This window comes from Astatotilapia calliptera, chromosome 17 (assembly GCF_964374335.1).
Source record: "Astatotilapia calliptera chromosome 17, fAstCal68.1, whole genome shotgun sequence".
Lineage (NCBI taxonomy): Eukaryota > Metazoa > Chordata > Actinopteri > Cichliformes > Cichlidae > Astatotilapia > Astatotilapia calliptera.
Window position 1 is genome coordinate 36,532,340 of NC_137438.1, and position 19,774 is coordinate 36,552,113.

The 19,774-nt window shown below is 42.1% G+C and overlaps 1 protein-coding gene across 8 annotated transcripts in view; it reads right to left on the reverse strand.

Moving 5' to 3' along the window:
• gramd4a (GRAM domain containing 4a) overlaps positions 1 to 19,195 on the reverse strand; it is a 54,734-nt gene extending 35,539 nt beyond the window's left edge. For 2 of the 8 annotated variants that reach the window (XM_080291211.1, XM_026146458.2), the window contains exons 1-4: positions 15,730 to 16,242; positions 6,676 to 6,889; positions 3,103 to 3,171; positions 327 to 447 (exon numbers count right to left, since the gene is read on the reverse strand). In XM_080291211.1, the coding sequence (XP_080147337.1) occupies positions 327 to 447; positions 3,103 to 3,171; positions 6,676 to 6,889; positions 15,730 to 15,758 (433 nt within the window). In that variant the 5' untranslated portion in view covers positions 15,759 to 16,242. Of the gene's footprint in view, positions 1 to 326; positions 448 to 3,102; positions 3,172 to 6,675; positions 6,890 to 15,729; positions 16,248 to 17,541; positions 17,766 to 17,795; positions 17,957 to 19,055 lie in introns of those variants that run through there. The other 6 variants (XM_026146460.2, XM_080291212.1, XM_080291215.1 and 3 more) reach the window with 6 other exon arrangements.
• Between the last annotated feature and the right edge of the window lie 579 nt (positions 19,196 to 19,774).

The window sequence follows — 19,774 nt, forward strand, 5'->3', positions numbered from 1 at the left end:
CCTGTTAGGAAATGCGTTCATTTAGAACAGGCTGATTAGCCACTTCAGTGATCAACTTCTCCATTTTGATGCTGAACTATAACAGACAGCCACTTTGCTCTTTCTGAATAAATGCATGAGATTTTTTTTGGCTTAACAGGCAGACTGGAGCATTTGAATAAACATATTTGATTGGCTGATACCTACACTGGCACCTCAAAAACTGTATTTTTCTCAGCTTTAAGTGCAAGCAGCACAAATAAAGTTTCAGTAAATAAAAGCAGCTTAAGCAATTATATTTAGTTGGAAAATAAATGCCCAGAAAAGTGCAGTGTGTGCATACTCACGTAGGAAATGTTTCTCCAATAAGGCAATTTCCAAATGACCCTTGACTTCGTTGAGCCGCTCTGACTCTGACCTCTGGAAGTCCTGTATGGCTGCAGCCATAGTGGGAGACCCCGAACCAGCCTGTGCACACAGACACACACATTCATTCATGCATACATACACAGGCACGCAGGCAAACACAAACAAAAACAGAGAAACAACAAAGAAAATCAGATTTGAATTCTTATTTCCATGCACGCGACACAAAATCCACACGAGAGCACAAGCAGGGAGATCCCATATGATCTAATACACACAGATTAGCTTGGTGCAGTGACTCACACCAATGTTTCCTCGCCTGGTTCGAGTCCAGCAGGAGCGAGATAGCAGGAGGAAGGCGAAAAAGAGGAGAACCCCCCCACCTCTTCTGACTACAGCAACACTGATGACTCAAACAGCAATGACTGAGGGATACAACCCTGACACACAGGGAGAGTAGGTGGACGAAATGTATGGCAACGACTGAGAGTTGATGACTGTGTGTGAGAGAGAGAAGGGAGCGGGATGAGAAGGGTAAGGGAAAAAAAGGGGAGAGCGGGTGATGAAGGAGGAGGACAGGATGAGAGAGACGGCTGTGCTAGTGCATGATGAGCACTGCAGGTTGAGCATCGCTGCTCGACTATAGCGGGGGTCCTTTAAGAGACTCTCGCCACACAACAGACGCATACACTAACGCACACACACTGCAGCAGCTTCTCCCTGACAGCAACCGTGGAGGCTTGCATGTGCCTGCATAGACAGACTGCAACATCTCAAGCAATGGAGACAGAGGACGAGAGCGCAATAGCACAAAACTGATGCTGACCTAAAAAAAAAAAAAAAGTGCTTTGGGAGAGAGCCAAAGTCTAACGACACCGAAGGCTGGTGAGACAGCGACGCCGCGATGGATAGCGCGTCCCTGAATACAGAAGCACTTCAAAGAAAACAAATGAGAGGCTCTCCTGGAAGTGTGTCACGAAGAAGAAGAGGGATGCTGAGTGAAAGAGAGAAAGTGAAAGAGGGCAGAGAAGTAAATAAAGACAGCAGGATGAAAGAGAGCCAAAAAAAGAGGCATGAAAGAAAGATGAGGAGGAAATGCGAGGAGAGGACAGAGGGGCAAACAGATGTTTTTTTGCTGCATTGCGAGCAACGATTCTCTTTAGTTTGGATTTTGGCGGCTTTGTTTTATGTCCTACGAGGACGCATCACTTAAACACACCTCTGATGCTTTAAGCAGGCACCCGCTCACACTCATAATGTCCTGGTTATCAAAAGTAGGTCAAACGCTGACGTCACCCTGGACAAATATCGGCTAATTAATTATTGTGTTCCCCCTCTCTCCTTTTATTGAGCATGTGATGTGAGTTTAGGAAACCCTACGTTTGGAAAAAAAGAAAAACTCTCAATCTCTTCTGAGAATGCACGCTGAGAAAACTGAACAGATATAACTGTGACAAGTATGCAAATCACAGGAAACACCTCCATCTAATGAAATTCTCCAAGCAACAGGGCTGCTATATAAATATCAACTTGTACTTTACATCACACCCACTCAGCCTTCAACCATTTATCTGCAACCTCAGCAAAAGACTGCATAAGGTCACGCCCTGGAATCTATTTGAAATGCAATATTAATCCAGTCTGTCTGGTATAAAACAGAAGCTAAGAGATGTTGTTGAACTCATTTACTCCACCCATATTTTTAATTTTAAATCCAACTGTTGAGTGATTTCTGCTATGAATAGTGATCAGCTTCAACTGACTAAAATTGAATTTTTCTTATTGCTGCTTAGTCATCACACCTTTGCCAGTCAAGTCCGCTGGCCCTGCCCGAGCCCGGTTCTGCCAGAGGTTTCTTCCTGTTAAAAGGGAGTTTTTCCTTCCCACTGTCCTTTACTCATTGTTCTAATTTTGTGGGTTTTTGCAGTATTACTGTAGGATTCTTACCTTACAATATAAAGCACCTTCATAAACCTCTGAGTTTTAAAAATGTGCTGCCATTGTGCAGTCCTGCAAGATTCAAGAAACTGGTTTCTCCGCGTCTCCATGATTTGCACCTTTTTTGTCTGTGACTGGATAACTGTGTGGGTGATCCGAGTCAAGGAGCAGATTTAACCCACTTCATCCTGGAGCTCTTTAGCTCTTCACAGACAGTCCCGTTTATTGAACCACAACTCTCAGTAGTTTCTGCACCTCTCTGCTTCACGTTAGCCATTTCTCACTTCACTTATTTTATAGGCTTCATGATTATACCGGCCGCTTCCATCCACAAACACCAGGATATAAATATGTAATTGTTCTGATCACAGTATTTTTTTTAATTTTTTTTTAAGAAAGTGAGGTGTGGAAAAATGGGGGGGGGGGGGGGGGAACAAACAGTAGTCAGCTCCTAAAAAGTATACATAATAATAATGTTTTTGGGGAGTATTCAGCTGCTTTTACTTGTTTAAAGCCTGGAAAGAGATGATGCTGCCAGCTGTTGGCTAGAAGCCCAACATAAATTGACAGCTCCTTCAAAATCCTGCACAAACTGAAACCTCTCAATCACTTCCTCGATATCTCTTTCAGCCCTTCCTGTTTGAAGGCCGGCTTTTAAAAATCTATATATAACTCGATCCATTTTCTTTTAGTGATACCTGCTGTACAGACTTTATGCCTGCTCGTGACTAGAAGTTGGGTTTGTGGCCAACCTTAAAGAGGAAAAACTTGAAAGTCTAAATCAAGTCAGGTTAAAATGTCAAGTTATGACTGACTTACTCTGCTAAACTCTGCCGATGCAAACACTTCCTGTCTGACAGCACCTCCGTTTCCATTTTCTTCAAGCCTCTAGGAGAATATCATCAGAACAAGACAAATGCAGAGATGTCCTGGTTAGCAACAGTTTTCTTGTACAGAGGAGAGATTACAGAGGCAGACTACTCTTAGCGCTTTAATGTAGGGGCTGGGCTCCTGCGCTGGAGTGCTCAGGTAACGGGACAAGTCGCCCTGAAAATGTCCAGTCCTCCCCGATTCAGAGTCATTTGAGAAGAGAGCAGCTCCTGGGATCTCACGTGCCGACTTCACTCTACTCCTGATTTTTAACTCTCTCAGGAGGCTACAAGAGAGCCTCGCAGATGAAGGTGATAATAAGAGAGGAAGACTTCAAAGCTTTGCTCTGCTTCTGAGCACATCAATAGAGACCTTTTTTGTGTCTGACACAGCAGCGGTCAAGCGGGCCGCTGGTGGTACTTTTTGATCTGTCAAGTCTAATGATAAACAATTAACAAATGTATTTGGCAGCAGCAAAAAAAAAACACAACAAAACCCACAATAGACAATAGCAGGCACATGCAAGTATAGCAGCCCTTGTTAACGAACATGCAGCTGTAAAGCCACACAAGTATTATTTGTGCCTCTTCTCACTTTCACTTTTGTTTCTCTACCAGTGAAACTACCCACCCTCCCCCCTTCCCAAGCAGATTTGCTGTTAACCATGTGATTTCTAAAAAATGTCTCAGGTATCTGAGGTGTTGCTTGAAAAGTCACTTTAAAATCCAATAAAACTGATTAAAAATATACATCTTAGAAGGTATACTAAGAAAAGACACGGCTTGCCACAGCAACATCTTAAAGGGTGCTCACAGCTCCTCATACATGACAAATTTAAACCCACTCAGTTGTATTCTGCAGTGTTTACAAAGTATATAAATCAGGTTTGGCTACTGTTGACATTTCAAAAGGATGACTGTAACCCAGAGCTCAACTCTTTTGGATTTTTCTGCCATTACAAAACTGATCTTTGGACCTTAATATGAAAAACAGAGAGAAATAAGAGTCTTGAGTTTAAATCCTGATGGTATCATTACAGGCTCAAGTACTCATGTCTAGTGAGTATATGCTTTGGCATTGAATGGCAGGTTCGAAGCTGTTCAGCGCTAACAGCTGGTCAAGTATTTTAAATGCATGACAATATGTAAAACTTAAAAGGAACAAATGCATCTAATTAAAATGCACACATGCAGCTGGAGGAAATGGAGACATTTGAATATATTGATGTCTACAAATGGAGATCCAATCAGCTGACACTTAGCTGCTCGGATGGTCCCACGTTTTCTCCAGGACACATTTGCCCTCTTTGTCAAACCTGCTCCTTCTATTTTGTCCTAAAACTACCCACAAAACTCATTTTTCTTCATTGGCCTCTGACACCGAGTTGCACACTGTGTCTCCTGTGCCTTTTTCAACTACAACTGTACACTTTTAGCACCTGCTAGCATGTACTTTACTTATTTCAAATCTATTCACTTGTTTATTTTATCCACTGTGCCTTTTTTCAGCACTTTGGTCATTTAATGTGCTTAATAAATACATTTATAATTTGATTTTTACATTATTCCTATTGGGTACTTTTAGTATTTTAAGTCAGTACAATTGATTCAATTTGTAGAGCTCGTTTTAATTCATGGGGTGACTTGTTATAGTCAGTCCTTTTTAGGTGATTAATGCTCCGCATGGCTGGCGGCAGAAGCAATGCTTCATTAGTTTGGTTATTTCTTTATAACCACAATATCCTGCTTCAGAATGAGAGAAAATGTGCTACGTAATGGCAGGAATACATAATTCAGGTCTAGTTTTTCACATTTGAATATTAACATTACATTTTGGTCATTGCCTTGGGTGAAAGAGACCATTACAATAGATAATGGCTACACTGAAAGTCCAACATTTGCGGTGATCAAGCTGCCTGATCCAGCAGGTAAAGTGAGGCCGGTGAGGTCGCACGCGCTCGTCTGTTCAATGACTGAGCGCCATCTGCCCAATGACATCCTGCCTATTTAATATGGATGACACAAGCTAGTTTGTCAAGAAGTATCGGTGTATATATTCAGCAACCCAAGGGCACGCTCTTTTTAAACAGATGAGGCAATGAAATTAGGTTTCCACTTAGGCCATATGACCCAATCCTGAAGGGCAAAAAGCACACATCAGTTGTGCCACCAGGGTGGGCTCCAGTGTGACAATAAGGACCTCTTAAGGGTACTGTGGACTAAAGGTGAGATATCCACCATGCCGTTTAGGCTATAAGATACACAAGGGAATGTGGGAGAAAGTGCATGCCTCATGTGTGCATCCCAGCAGGGATGAGAGCAAGCTTGGTCTATTTTAGGGCTTCAGAGTGTGAGTCATCAGTGTTGTAATGTGGGTGATGCCTTCTCAGTGGGCTGGAATGCACACAGGCAAACACCAGAGACAGAAAAATTATATCCTAGCACAGGTGCACATGTGAAAACAAACACATGAAAATACAGACACGTTGCACATGCCTATAAAGTATGCTCAAAAGGGAATTCACGGCTAGATCACTCATTTGATTTGTGCAAGTTTGTGCAGGAAAACTCAAAGAAAGGCCTCATGAGCAACAGTTACCTAAACTCTCTCTCTGAACAGAGACACAGAAGAAGACAGAAAAAAAAAAAAAAAAAAAAAAAAACAATGAAAGGGGACAGAGATCTCCTGAGCATTTATTCAGGAAATGATATGATCAAGTGACTAATCTGGTGCATTTAATTATCTATCAGTGTGCACGGCAATGACGACAATGCCGTTTTTAGTCACCACTGAGGGCAGAAGAAAGCTTCAGATTTCAGAACAGCATCCAGCGTGGGGGGAAGAAATATCAGAAAACATGGTGTTTTTTTTTTTATTTTGTCACAAAGTTTAGTCTTCTTACAGTTTCCTCTGGATCTTGTCCATGCCCTCCCCTCTAGACATCTTGGAGTCCAATCTTCTGAGGCCAACTTCCTGTCCTCTCGCCTCCTCCATCACTTTCCCCGCTTAAATCTTTTCTCTCCCACCATTTTTCATTCTCTACTTCTCACAAATGCTTCCAGTATTTAGGCTCTTGACTCATGCTGATGGCTATCTATATCTTATGTCCACTATTAGAAAAACCTCACTGCCGCCATCTCCTCCATTTTTCTTTTCATGATGAGCCCTCCCTTTTTCATTCCTCTTCAGATAAGCAGAAAGAAGGGGACTTTTAAAAAGAGCAACATGGTTTTGTTTTTCAGCTGCAGCGCTCCTTAAACTGGAGAAGAAATTCAAACCAGCATGATAAAGGTAAAGCAAAATCCCCTGCTTGTCTCCCCCCTTTTTTCTGTTGAGGAAACACCAACTTCAGTGATTTAGCATCACACCCTTTTTAGAAGGACTAATGGATGAGTCACAAAACAACCCCAAAAAACAAAAAAAAACAAAACCCTAAATCCTCCCATGTGTGTTTACCTTTCCATCACAGGACAAAAAAACCAAACAAACACAAAAGAAGAAAACAAAATGATGAGCACTCACGGGTTCTCGCAGGACGTCCTCTGTGTCACGCAGAGCTGCTCTCGGCTTCAGCTGCATGTCGTCGCTACATTCGTTGTCGGAGGCAGGTGGCGACTCGGCCAGATCCGGGAATTCGTCTCTCGTCCTGGGGCCTCGGAAGCGGATCTTGTCCAGGCGCTTTAGCATGGTCAACACCGCACACCTGGGCTTTACCTTAACATGGCGGACGGCAACCCTGCGGGCGCAAAATACACGGGCTGCTGAACAGGCAGTAAAGGACGAGTCATTAACACTGAGAGGAAAACAATGTCTTTACTCCCCGTTGTTTACAAAACTCACAGACCCACTGCAGTTCATGTAAACATGTTTTTCTTCATCGTTATATACAGATTATTGTTTACAGAATAGTTTGGTTTATATTTTACTGAATTAATTTGATGCACATACAGAGGAAGGGATTCAATTATTAGTTAAAAAATATTCACTGATTGTAACATAAAACCTTAATCTTAAATCTAAGAAATGTAACGTGTCACGCTTCTCTTCCTGTAAGGCGGTGCTTGATCCATTTTCTCACATACCAACACATACTACAGTCTTGGACTGCATGTTCAGGCTCCAAATTTGCCAGTGTTTGGATTTTCCTCCTCTTTTTAGTCTACACAGGAATATGGGGCCACCGTATCCTGTCACTCCTCCAGCAAACAGCAGATTTAATTCACATCAATAGCTGGAAAGGTGGTGCTGGTCGAGAGGGACTGTGGGAGGCTGTTAAAGGCTTAATGGTTGCGTTTTCGTGTCAAGGGTTGACATTTAATGAAGACTGGGGGCTGTTTGAGTCATCATCCACTGCAGTAAACTTGACCCTTATGAAAGTAACGAAATACAGACAGGATTTACAAAGTCATCTACCAGCAATGTGCGAAACAGGTCATGATAGTTTAACAGGAACCAGCTTCAAAGCACAACAGGTGCTAAACTGTTTCTGGCAAACACATCACAGTGCTGTCAAGGCTGCTGTTTCACATCAATAGTGCCATCCAGAAGTATGTGATCAGGACTCATGGTTTCTAAACTGGTCCGTGTATGAAATGACTAATAGACAGAAAATAGAAATATTAATAAAAATATAAAATGTTGTGTTATTGTAGTGTTTTGATCTCAATTAGCAAAACCAACACATTTCTTTCAGCTTTATGTTGTTTCTAGCTTCCTGTTCCTTTATGGCGCGTGACAGAGAAGCGCTAACTAAAGGTGATTTGACCAACTGTAGCGAGCACAGTCCGGCAGATCGCGAATTCTTGAGACCAGTGCCGACACAGGCGTTTAATGAGTGCACGAATATAAATGTCACTGAAAAGAAAGAATCGTGGGTTGATTTTTATTCGTTTTCCAGCAATGCATTTCACAATCTAACTGGCAACTTCAGATGAACACGTTACTTGGCTACATGTGCTGCAATATTATCAACTGACTGTTATCCTGGCCAGGCTCTAGCTGTGACTCACTGCAACTATCACGCACTCAGTGTTTCTTCCAGAAAAGGCTGTTTGGCCTGCTGGCTGCGAACAAGGATCTAGCCTACTGCAGCCTAACAAGTGAATGTAAGGGACAGATATCAAAACGAATGGTAAACAGTTAAAAATGGTGCAAAGATTGTCCAAGTCTAAAATTATACTATCCCAAACTTTTAGCCCACTGTAGCTCCGCATTGTTAACTAGTGTAAGCAACAGCATGTGTCTACTTTAAATCCTAACAGGACAACAGAAACATGACAACACTATGGATGGGTACCACACTCTGTACTATCAACGAGTTATGTTGGTACTAACGAGTACTGATTCACACTAAAATAATCAGTACACCTACTCAAAAACAAAATATGTCAAAAGCTGAAGAGTGTACTGTATCAGATCGGCTGAAAGCTAAATTAGGACCTGCAGCTAACTTTAGCACATATGTAGCTGACTTATAAAAAAATGAAACCTATGGATGATGATGACACGTTTAGTGAGACACATGGAGACATGTGGGCAATCCTGGCTCAAGAGTTGGCAGTTTGTCTTATAATCAGAAGGTTGCCGGTTCGAGCCCCGGCTCCGACAGTCTTGGTCGTTGTGTCCTTGGGCAAGACACTTCACCTGTTGCCTACTGGTGGGGTCAGAGGGCCCGGTGGCGCCGGTGTCCGGCAGCCTTGCCTCTGTCAGTGCGCCCCAGGGCGGCTGTGGCTACAATGTAGCTGCCATCACCAGTGTGTGAATGTGTGTGTGACTGGATATGTAAAGCGCTTTGGGGTCCTTAGGGACTAGTAAAGCGCTATATAAATACAGGCCATTTACCATTTACCTCAACAGCTTCAATTACTCCTGTAATCAAGTAGACAGCTGGATCAACTGTCCTTTAACAAACAGGGTTTTTTTTATGGCTACACTAACATTTCCTATCAGCACGGTAAACAACCTTATGATTGCCTACAACCCAGTCAGACCTCTCAGGTCATCAGGTTCAGATCTTTAACTATACCCAGAATCATATCCAAGTTTGCTGAAGGTGCTTTCAGTTAATGTGGTCCTGTTCTCTGGAACAACCAACCTGCTCACTCGGGATCAATTACGTCTGTGTTTACATTCAAAAACAGACTCAAAACCACACAGGCCTACAATTAATAAGTTTTGCTGTTTTGTTTTATTCCGTTTTGCTGTTTTCACTGCCTTAAAGCAACGTAAACCTACGCAGTTTTTTCATTTTCTATGTTAAGCACATTTAGTTTTCATCTAATGAAATCTGTTATATAAATAAAACTGTTATTGTTACGAGATAATGAAAGGTATGAAAGTATGTAACCACAACCACTAACAGTCTAACATTAACATTGTGGCGTGCACAAACTGTGTCAGTTAACATCAAAGACACGATCAGACAGCTTCATTCTGTCGCTCTCACCCAAAGCTTTTAGTGCACCTGCTCTGCAACGTCTCAATATGCTCAGCTCTTCACCTGCATCTTATCAATATTAATTAAGTAAACTGATATATTTGGATTTATTGATTATTATATTACATTTTAGTTGTTCTTTTTGGCAGACACCTGAAGCTAAGCTATCGTTATCATATTAGAGCTAGAAAAAAAAAAAACACTGGTGCATCCCTAAGGAAAGCCTCTTAAAAATAAATATTTAAAAAGAAAAAAAAAATCCCTTATTGTCGGTGGAAACCACGATCAGTTTTTGCAGCTGAGCACAGACCCCAGAATATACAATAAACATGGCTGTGATGGGTAGTAGTCGTTCTGGATTTAATCCTCCCGAGACCTAATCAGCTTGACCGAATGCCTGCCATACAACAACACGACGCAGAGTTTATCTGACTGGACTCCTGTCAAGACTTTGCTTTGTGAATGGCTGGACAGCCGTCAAGCTTTCTACCATACTGACTTGTTGTCAGACTCAGGACTAGTCCAACTTTCTTTTCTAAGAGCTCAGGAGTGGCAGCCTTAGCTACCAACCTGCTTTTCTTATTAACTGCCCATTTGTTTGTTATGCCTAAAGATTGAATCACTTCTTTCTTATTGCAAATACTGTAAAAACTCTTATTTCATCAATCCTCAGCAGCCGATCCCTGCACAAGCAACAAATTGATCAGACCTGCCATTATGAAGAACATTCAAAGGCCTTTAAACAGCGTGTTAGGAATTATAATTTGCTACAGTGGGTAACTCCTCTGAGCCCGCATAAAGGGGACTCGTTTGAAGCTCATTAGATTGAAGCACAAACTTCATAAAAGTCTAAACACTTCAGTGGAGAGCCGCACTAACAGACTAGACTACACATCACTCCTCGTGTCTAAGAGGAAATAAGACAAGGCAAAGACGTAATCAAACAAATGACAATTAGACTGGCACTGAGGCAGCAAGTCTAGCGGTGAATTAAAGACAAGAAACAGGCCACATGGGCACATGTGAGTGGAAATTACAAACGTGACTGGTGGGTTTATCCCCGCGCCCCTCCAAGGGGTGAATGGAAACCTGCTGAGTGGCAGGTTAATAAACACTTCCCTCCACTTGCCTAGACACCTGTCACGCTAGAATCTGTTCTCGCAGTAACCACCCGAATCCACTCACAGCATGCTCGGTGGATCAGCTCAGACGGTCCCTATAGTCAGCTCAACCAGGCTGTTGATTACCTATAATACAACACAATCAATAAATAAATAAATCAATAGTGGCTGCTGGAAAAGAAAATAGAGGCACATTTGGATACAACCCCAGAAACTGACATTTTCAGTCAGAAAAATGTCAGCGAATGACGCAGCATTGAGTCTCAAGGCAAGCTCCTATTCAAGCGCACATTGCGTGTTCCCATGCTATTCTTTGCCTCCTTTCACCGGAGTGTTCTTCAGGCTACCTCCTGTTTACTTATTTCCTTTTTAAAAGGTTCTCTTTCTCTGGTCCAGGAGCAGCCTCAACCACAGCAGCTTAAATAGGAGGATGAAAAGATGAAAAGAGAGGACAGAAGGAGGAGGAGGAAGAAGTGGAGGAGGAGGAGGAGGAAGGGGCTTTAGCTCAAGGTCTGATCGCTGCGACTGTTACTGTGGGTATACACACAAACAGCCCTCATGAGTCATTTGCTCGGCTATGTACAAACGCAAAGACACCTCGGCCCACCTTTACCTAATCATAAGTCACCGTGAACACACCAGCCAGGGGAGAGAGCCTGCTGCTGACATAAAACCAAACAACAGAGCAGCAGAGAGATGCACAAACACACATATGCACATAAAACAAAATTACAATGGCTGAAATGGTTTATTATTGTATGCCTTAGTTAAAGGTGAGGAGCTTTACAAGCCTGGTGTATTAAGGCCTAATACACTGTGTGTGTGTATACATGTCTGTGTCTTCTTGGGATATCGCCTGCTAATGACCTTAATAGCCTGAAGTTACTCGTGGTCATGTGGGTCACGCTCGCTACAACAGCCAGACATGGTCATGCTTTTGCAGGCAGTCTTATGCCCTTTAGTCGACTTACTCAAGAGTTATTTCTGCAACTTGTGGTTTCCCATGGAGGTGAAACTAAAACTAAAACTGACATTTTACACATCTCAAAAGCACTCAGTTAAGTTTTATTTACATAGCACCAAATCACAACGACAACAGGAGCCTCCAGGGGCTTAATACTGTAAGGTAAAGACCTTACAATAATACAGAGAAAACCCCAATAACCAGACAACCCCCTAGCAAGCACTTGGCGACAGTGGGAAAGACAAACTCCCCTTTAAACAGGAAGAAACCTCCACCAGAATCAAGCTTAGGGAGGGGCAGCCATCTGCGACCAATTGGGGGTTAGGGGAAGGAGGCGAGAGCAGAGGCCTCCTGCTTACGATAGCCGGAAAACTCCGACAATCCATCAAGCGGTGCAGCTTCGTAGCTTAGCAAAGTCGTACCAAAACATTTGACAGATTTTCGAGCGCCGTGTACATAAAATCATTTCGAGGTCAGTAAACACAACCAGAATTCCTACATAAGGCACACAGGATTATAAGGGGCCCTGTCGATTTTCAGAAAAATCAAAGGATTGATTTTAAATGTGCCGTATTTTCCAAAAAACACGGTAATAACGACGGCCCGCTAGCATGCGCTACCAAAAAATGTGCTTTGTTGTGTATCTGACGGACGAAAGCTAAACCAGTTCCACACCACTGAAGTTGCAGCATTTTTACAAACCAATTCTGGTTCATCTGTTTCATTCAACGATCCGCTTTCGCCCTTCTCATTCTCCGTCGCCGCCATGAGCGTATGAAAACAAAGGCACTGCGCATGTGCATTTTACCCATATTCTATCGCGATATTTCATTTTCTTATCGTTGCCCAACATTATACCGGTATTACTGTGAAAGGTATGATATGGCCCAGCCCTAGTGCAAAGTATACACACAGATGTTGAAAAGGGGTGAATGAAGAAGAAACAGTGCATCATGGGAAGCCCTGAGCAGCCTATTGAGCTGTAACTACGGGCGGGTTCAATGTCACCTGATAGAGGTGACCCAGACCTTTGTCTTTAAGACACTCGTGCAGTTTAACTAATTGGTCTATGTCTGGCTTCAATGACAGATAAAGCTGGGTATCATCTGCATAACAATGAATGTGCTATTCCTTTTAATATTAATCAAAACACCAACTTGTGATCAAAACATTCGAGGCACAAGCTGTGAAATATTTTTGTTTCAGTGGATTAAAACTAATAATACTTAGTATTTACTTTAGCCTTAATATTAACCCTCGGAGGGTTAAGGAAGGGTCAGGGCTAAGTGAGCAGTACTAATAGAAATGAATAGAATTATTCACTGTAAACAAAGGAAGTGTTTATTAGTAAACTGCAGATGGCGCTGTTGGATGAAAAGATAAATGATACAATATAGCAATGTAGCCAAATATATTTGTTGTCCACATACCTGGGCAGCCCGCCAAAGTAAAGTCTATGCATGGTGAAACAGCACTGCCTCCCTCTGAAAATTTTACAAACACTCACAGGCCACTTCATTAAATACACCTGTTCAACTGCTTGTTATCCCAAATATCCAATCAGCCAATCACGTGCCAGCAACTAAGTCCACTGAAACCTGCAGACACGTAACTTAAAGTTACGCCAGAAATTATGCTGACAAGAATCTGCCACAGACAGATCTGGCGAAGCACTCAAAAGCACATTTCTAGTAGCTGCTGCTACACAAAGTGTCGTCAAGACCGCACTCTGACAAGACGACGCACACACATTCACAAGGTGAAAACCGTAACTTATACACTTTTGCAGTAACAAAATCCCCAATAAAAGTGCAAACTAATCACATTATTGCTCTGGATTATTAACAGCTTCATAGACGTGCTCATAAAATCCTGCAAAGCAACTAGCTGAGGAGCCCTATGAAATCAACATAATGCACTCATCAGGAGGCATAGTAACCTCTTAAGTTAAACATTTGTCTTTGTAGCCATGATAACGCATTATCATGAGAGACACTCATTACATGGTTTTATGTCTAAACATCATGAAATGGTTCTTAGTTTAATTTCAGTCATAACTATATCACTGGTGTCCATCAACCATACATGAAAGGGTGCCCAATAAAGCTTGAGCGCTTACACATGAGGGCCACTGTCTGTATATTTTCTGGGACATTAGCAGTCAGGTCTGATAATAAAGGCTTGTTTAAAAAGAAAACAAAGACCTGCCACAGTGCGGTGTTTCCATTTCGGTGACTGATGCTTTAGAACTAGCTTCCCGTTACAGGTGCCTTCACTGAACGTGGTGTATAAACCCATGTAGGGACATCCTGCTTTCATCGTCATCCTCATCATCATCCGTGGTGCTTAGTTTCTGTAGAAACAAGGCTGAATAAAGCAAGACACTCACCCGTGGAGCTATTCTCAACTTGTATGAGTTTCATAAGACACTCAGAGACAGGGAGGGAGGGACATGACCTTTAAATAACTCATCTACAGGCAACAGCCAGAATGTTCCAATGGGCAGCTGCAACTTTTGTTCACTTTCCTGCATTAATAATCAGGTGAAGGGCGACAGATGGTCAGAAGAGACGAACAGCATCAGGCTGCTGACAAGCAGAATAATAACTAAAACAAACAATGGCACTGTAACAGCGCAGAGATATCGCAAGTTTCCATATCAGCATATAGGCATCACGCCTCTGATTAAAGACAAAATCTATCTCCATACATATCATATCGTCACTGTGAATGCTTCTATTGAGCCCAGCCTTTTCATTTGATGTCAACCCTCGGGAGGGAGCAGGAAGGCAGGAGGAGAGCGCAGATATGATGAACTTTAACAAGACCTATTAGACACATCCGGCTCTGTTTATAGTTGAAAGCAAAACAAAGGTTTCAAGCACAAGCACAGCCCCCAGCGAACAAATACTGACAGAAGAATAATGGTGGGGACAAGGATACGCCAGCTTTTATCTAACCCACTAATGCAACCCTTTAGGCAAAGTGGGGTTTTTGCTCAACGAAAATAAAAAGGCAGGCTTTTTTTCCCCCTAACATCATGTCAAGGGTTATTGTTTGGGCAGTGCAGCATCTGAATGCTGCCACTCAGGGTCATGCATGCCGTGTGATGTACCACTGATATGCAAACTCAAACCCAAAAACAAATGACTCATGAGGAAATACTTCTGTTAATATGAATTCCTGCATTATTGAGCGGGGCTGCTGAAGTGAGGTTTACTCAAACAGTCACGATCAGCACATGATGTAACAGCCAACAGCATGGAAATTACACACTTCTTCCTGCCCTCCAGCCCTCTGGCCATGCAGCATCAGCGCTATTATTTCACCTTGCAGTTACATAATCAAGGATATAAACAATAGATTCTTCCTCAACAACTGGTCACGCTCCTCCATAGGATGTTAAAACGTGATTCTGATCAAATAGTAATCACATTTGAACTCTGTATGGCGACAAAAAAACTAAAGCCCTGTACCAACTGGTTTAATCAAAAATCCAGTTTGACAGCACCTTTTAGAGGTCAGAGGTTCCGACTGTAAGTGAACACACCACACGAGCACTTTATCTTTCTGGGGGTGCAACCGAGGTACAAAACATGAAAATATGTAAAATATTACGCTAACATTTGTTTGTTTTTAAGTGCTTTTGAGTGTTTCGGTTGAGACTAGAAGTTGATTTTAAAAATTCACTGTTACACTGGGCCAGGAAATGAGAAGAAGCGTGTTTTTCCTCTCTCTCTCTTTTAAACAGCATCAAAAGCCGTCAGACTCTGGCACAGTTAGGCCAAACTAACTAACACGATACAACAAATGCGTCCGTTATACTTTTATCTGTTAAGGGCGACTAATTTCAAACGGTGGGGGTTGAACTTAGGCCTCGAGTTAGCGGTCTCAGGAAAGATAAAAAGAAAACCAAAACAATCCGCATTTTGGGTGACCCCGAAGAGACGCTGGGACAGCTTGGGTGTCATAAAATAATACCCCTCATTTTTCTCCCTCCCCTCCAGAACGACAGCCATTTATTGTGTTTCACAAATAAAATAAGCGTTTCTTACCCAGCACGTAAATCGTAGCAAAGTTTCATGAACACTGAGATTGCCTTTTAGTCTGCTTTATCCTTCTGTACACCTGCTGCTCAGGACGTCAAATTAGCGCCAGTCTCACGGCGAATGCCGCTCACTCCGTCCATCCATCCCGACGATACATCCGCTAATTTCTGAAAGCCGACTAAATGTCGTCTCCTGCTGAGAGCTGAGCGGTCAGGCAGGCAGACAGTGGGGAAAAAAAACCAGTTGCGTGTCCCCCCTCCTCCCTGGAGAGAGCTTTCCTGACCAGCGCCGTTGGCCCGGAGCTTGCAGATACCGGCGCTGCTCCGATCTGTTGTCGATCTACACAGACTGGCAGAGAGAGCAGGGCCGGGGAAATTTCGTCAGTGTGCGGCGCTTCTTTCTTAAAGGGGCCGCCGCCGCCGGGGGCTGACACTTCACAGCAAAGCTTCACAAACGGGACGCGAGCGGAAACACCGCGACTTCTCCTTACCACCGCCCTGTGGCTGCCTCTCTCACATCCTGATAAATTATAGAACAGGTGGCTAAACAATGGCCTCCTTATAATGCACTTAATCGCTGTAAATCAACCCGCTACTGCAGCAATATCATCTTTTCTATTGAGTCATATATAGGAAATATCTTCAGTGTTGTTTTTAATATTTTTTAAAAGTTTATTGTTAGTTTCTCCTGTTAAACTTTCTTCAAATCAACACTAGTAACAATATAATATAAATCCTGTTTTGGCCCTATTCCTTTTTGCCCTGCCTGCCAGCTGATACTATACATTTACTGTAATAACCAAAATGACACTAATAGCAATGGATAAATTAACAGAAAAAGGAAACACAGGGACAAGAGGAGCCTATAGATTATTTATATGCTTGGAAAATCTAAATTTTCCGGCACAACATCGCATTCTAATTCTGCTGCCAGACGTGACAGGTTTTAAGGGGTGTAAAAGTCACCAATAACAAAAGCTTCCTCCTTTTTCTTTATAAAAAAAATCACTTAGCTTCTTCAAGCACACTTATAAAGAAATTGCTGGCATATTTACAGACCTGTTTGCCAAGGTCTACCTGATATTTCAAATCTCTATCTGCTCTGCCATGGAATAAACAAACAAACACTGAAACATGGTGGATACTGGATCTAGAAGTTAAAATGAGCTCTCCAGGCTTCTTGGAGTTCTGCTGCTATTTGGTTTTCTCTCTGTCGAGATGATCCCACACTCCTTCAGTAATGCTGGGGAGGCCAGTCCATGAATAGTTTTCCACTGTGTTGTTTTCTATCTAGGTATGCTTTTAATGCAGTGTGGGTCGTTGTGATGCTGGAAAGTGACACTTTCCAAATGGCATTGCATGGTGGATCAAAATCCCATGGTACTTGTGTTCATCAGCGATGATAAGATCGCCAACACAGCTGGCTTAAATGTCAGCACCAAGCCATGACAGAGCCTCCTTTACAAATGACACTCACTGTTGTACCACTCTTCTGACCTCCATATTGATAATGATTTGAACCAAAAATGTCATTTGTTAAACTTTTCTGTTTGTTTCCCTTCTTTAAGAACGGCTTTCGGACGGCTATCCACCGAGACCGTTCTAATAAGGCTTCATTTCTTGGGTTCATGACTTTCGGATACTGTTCATCTATTGTAGATACATTGCTCTGCGTTTGCCCCCTGTGAACCCACAATAAGGCTGATGTCTTAAACGAGTCAATATGTAAAATAAATCTTGAGTACAGCAACTTCAGACACCTTACTTTTGAAAATAGGCACTTTCCATAAATCCTTAAAATACAGTTCAGGATACTAACCTTTGCATAGTCTTTGATGTCAGTCTTTGAGATTCTCCTGGTCTTTTCGAAGTAACAGAATCCCAGAGGGGCCTCTTGTATGAAGTTATCCCACTGTTTGAGCAATTGTGTGATGAAGTGATCTTGAGCTAACAGACCGCTTTGACCGTCCTCTTTCCACTGTTTGAGTTCAAATGAGAAAAAAAGAAGAGAGCTTTGAAAGGAGCGAAGAGTGAAACGGATAGAAACTGAGAGAGAAACAGGAGTTAACTGACCTCTGGCCCCTCAGATAAGACCATAGATTACGGGGAAGTAATCACAAGTGCTTTCAATGGCTGCTGTCAGACTACCAATGAGCCCAGTGAGGATCGCAGTAGCTCTGTCTTCACTAGAGTTCTGCCCTGGTTGGCCTGCAGCTTTGCTTGTGTGGTTTTAGCTTCAACAAAAGACAAAGAAAGACAGTAGATGTTTAGATTACCTTCACATTTGTGTAGGCAAATGTGTGAGGCACGGGATTTTCCATATGTAGTTCAAGAGTATTTTGTGCAGACTTTACATGAAAGGGTATACTTAGAGTTTGAGTTGTCTAGAGCTTTCTGTAGTATTCTGCATCACTAATCAGATTATATGAAATAAAGCCTAATTAGCAAGACAAGCCTACTGATTAAAATACAGCTTTGCACCACTTATCCGTCTGCTATGCAAAATTTTAGATTGCTATTTGAACAAATAATTACTTTTATGGAAGCAGCAACCTACATCGTTGGGGGGGGGGGGGGGGGGGGGGGGGCAATATGGAAGTGCCTAAAGGTGTAGTTCTTCAAATGACCACTAGGGGTGGCTCCAAAAGTGGGTCAATCCTAATGTACTCCAATTTTAAAATGACAATCTTTGGAGCTGAAACAAACATTTTTACAGCCAGGTACAGATTTATTCTCTGCAGAGTTCATTAATTTAATTACTTTAGATTTTGTGCATTGGATAGGGTTTGTGGCCAGGTGCTTTTTGTCTTCTTTGCCTTTTGATTGTACTAGCCAGAGTGAGCTGTTCGATTTCTTTAGTAAGTAAAGCGTGTCTTTTTTGCTAACCTAAGTTAGCATGTAATATCAAAGTGAATTATGAATGCACCTTGTTAACCTTGCTAGCCCAGGTCTACACTTTTAAATGAGATATCAGAAATGAACTGTTGATGTCGCCATGTAATTTGGTAATTAGCAGTGGTGCATTCAAAGTTATCACAAGTTAACAGTAATACATACTGGAATATCACAGTAGATTATCATACAGGACAATTTCTTGGATCCACATAATGCTTCACCTGTTTTAGAAGTATTGTATTCCAATATGTTGGTTGTTCTGAGCACAGGTAAACTACATATGATGTTTTGGGAAATACTTTGGACATTGTATGTAGGCATCGTCTAAGAAGGACATTCCCTGGGCTCATCGGACAGAACACATGACAGCACATGGACACAAGGAGAATGTTTGACAAGGAGTGATATGTTATCGATTTTCAGGTCAGCGTGACTTACCTCAAAGTAGTAGACAGACAACTGAAAAGTGTGGGATAGCTCAAGATCATATAAGCTAACTCTGTCACCTTTAAAAAAAGAAAAGTTTTAAATTTGAATTTAAAAGTACAGGGACTGTCTGTCTCCTGAATCCAAAGTGGGAGCTGGCTCCACAGGAGAGGAGCCTGATAGCTGAAGTCTGCCTCTTAAGACTACCTCTTAAGGAAACACAAGCAGGAGTGACTGGAGATTTGTATTCAGGGAGTAAGATTTAGAATTTGCTTAACTGCACCACCCTGGATCAGATACTTGGACAGTCAGATAATCCGGTCGTTAAGTGATGACATGACGAATCCTACTTCCGGGCCTAAAGTAGTCTGCGTTTAATATGGCTTTTGTGTTGTTAACATGTTTAATGTTTTGTATTTTCTTCTATTTAATCTCAAAAAGCTCCTAAAACAGTCAGTGATCACTGTTGACCTTCCTCGGCTTTTATTACCGCTAATCATTTATTTAAGCTCAGTTTTTAAAACCTTAGGATGTAGCTACAGCCCAGCCCATGCAGCAGTATATGAATGACTAACCTCGTATTGTGGATGGATTATCTCAGTTGTTCTCCTGGCTGAAGTTTGGTCCTTTTACAGCATCCTGCCATGCGATTACATTTGTTCCTGACCACCGAGAACACTCACATTAACTTTTATCGAGTGGAAAAAAAGTTAGCTTGTTTATATTATGCT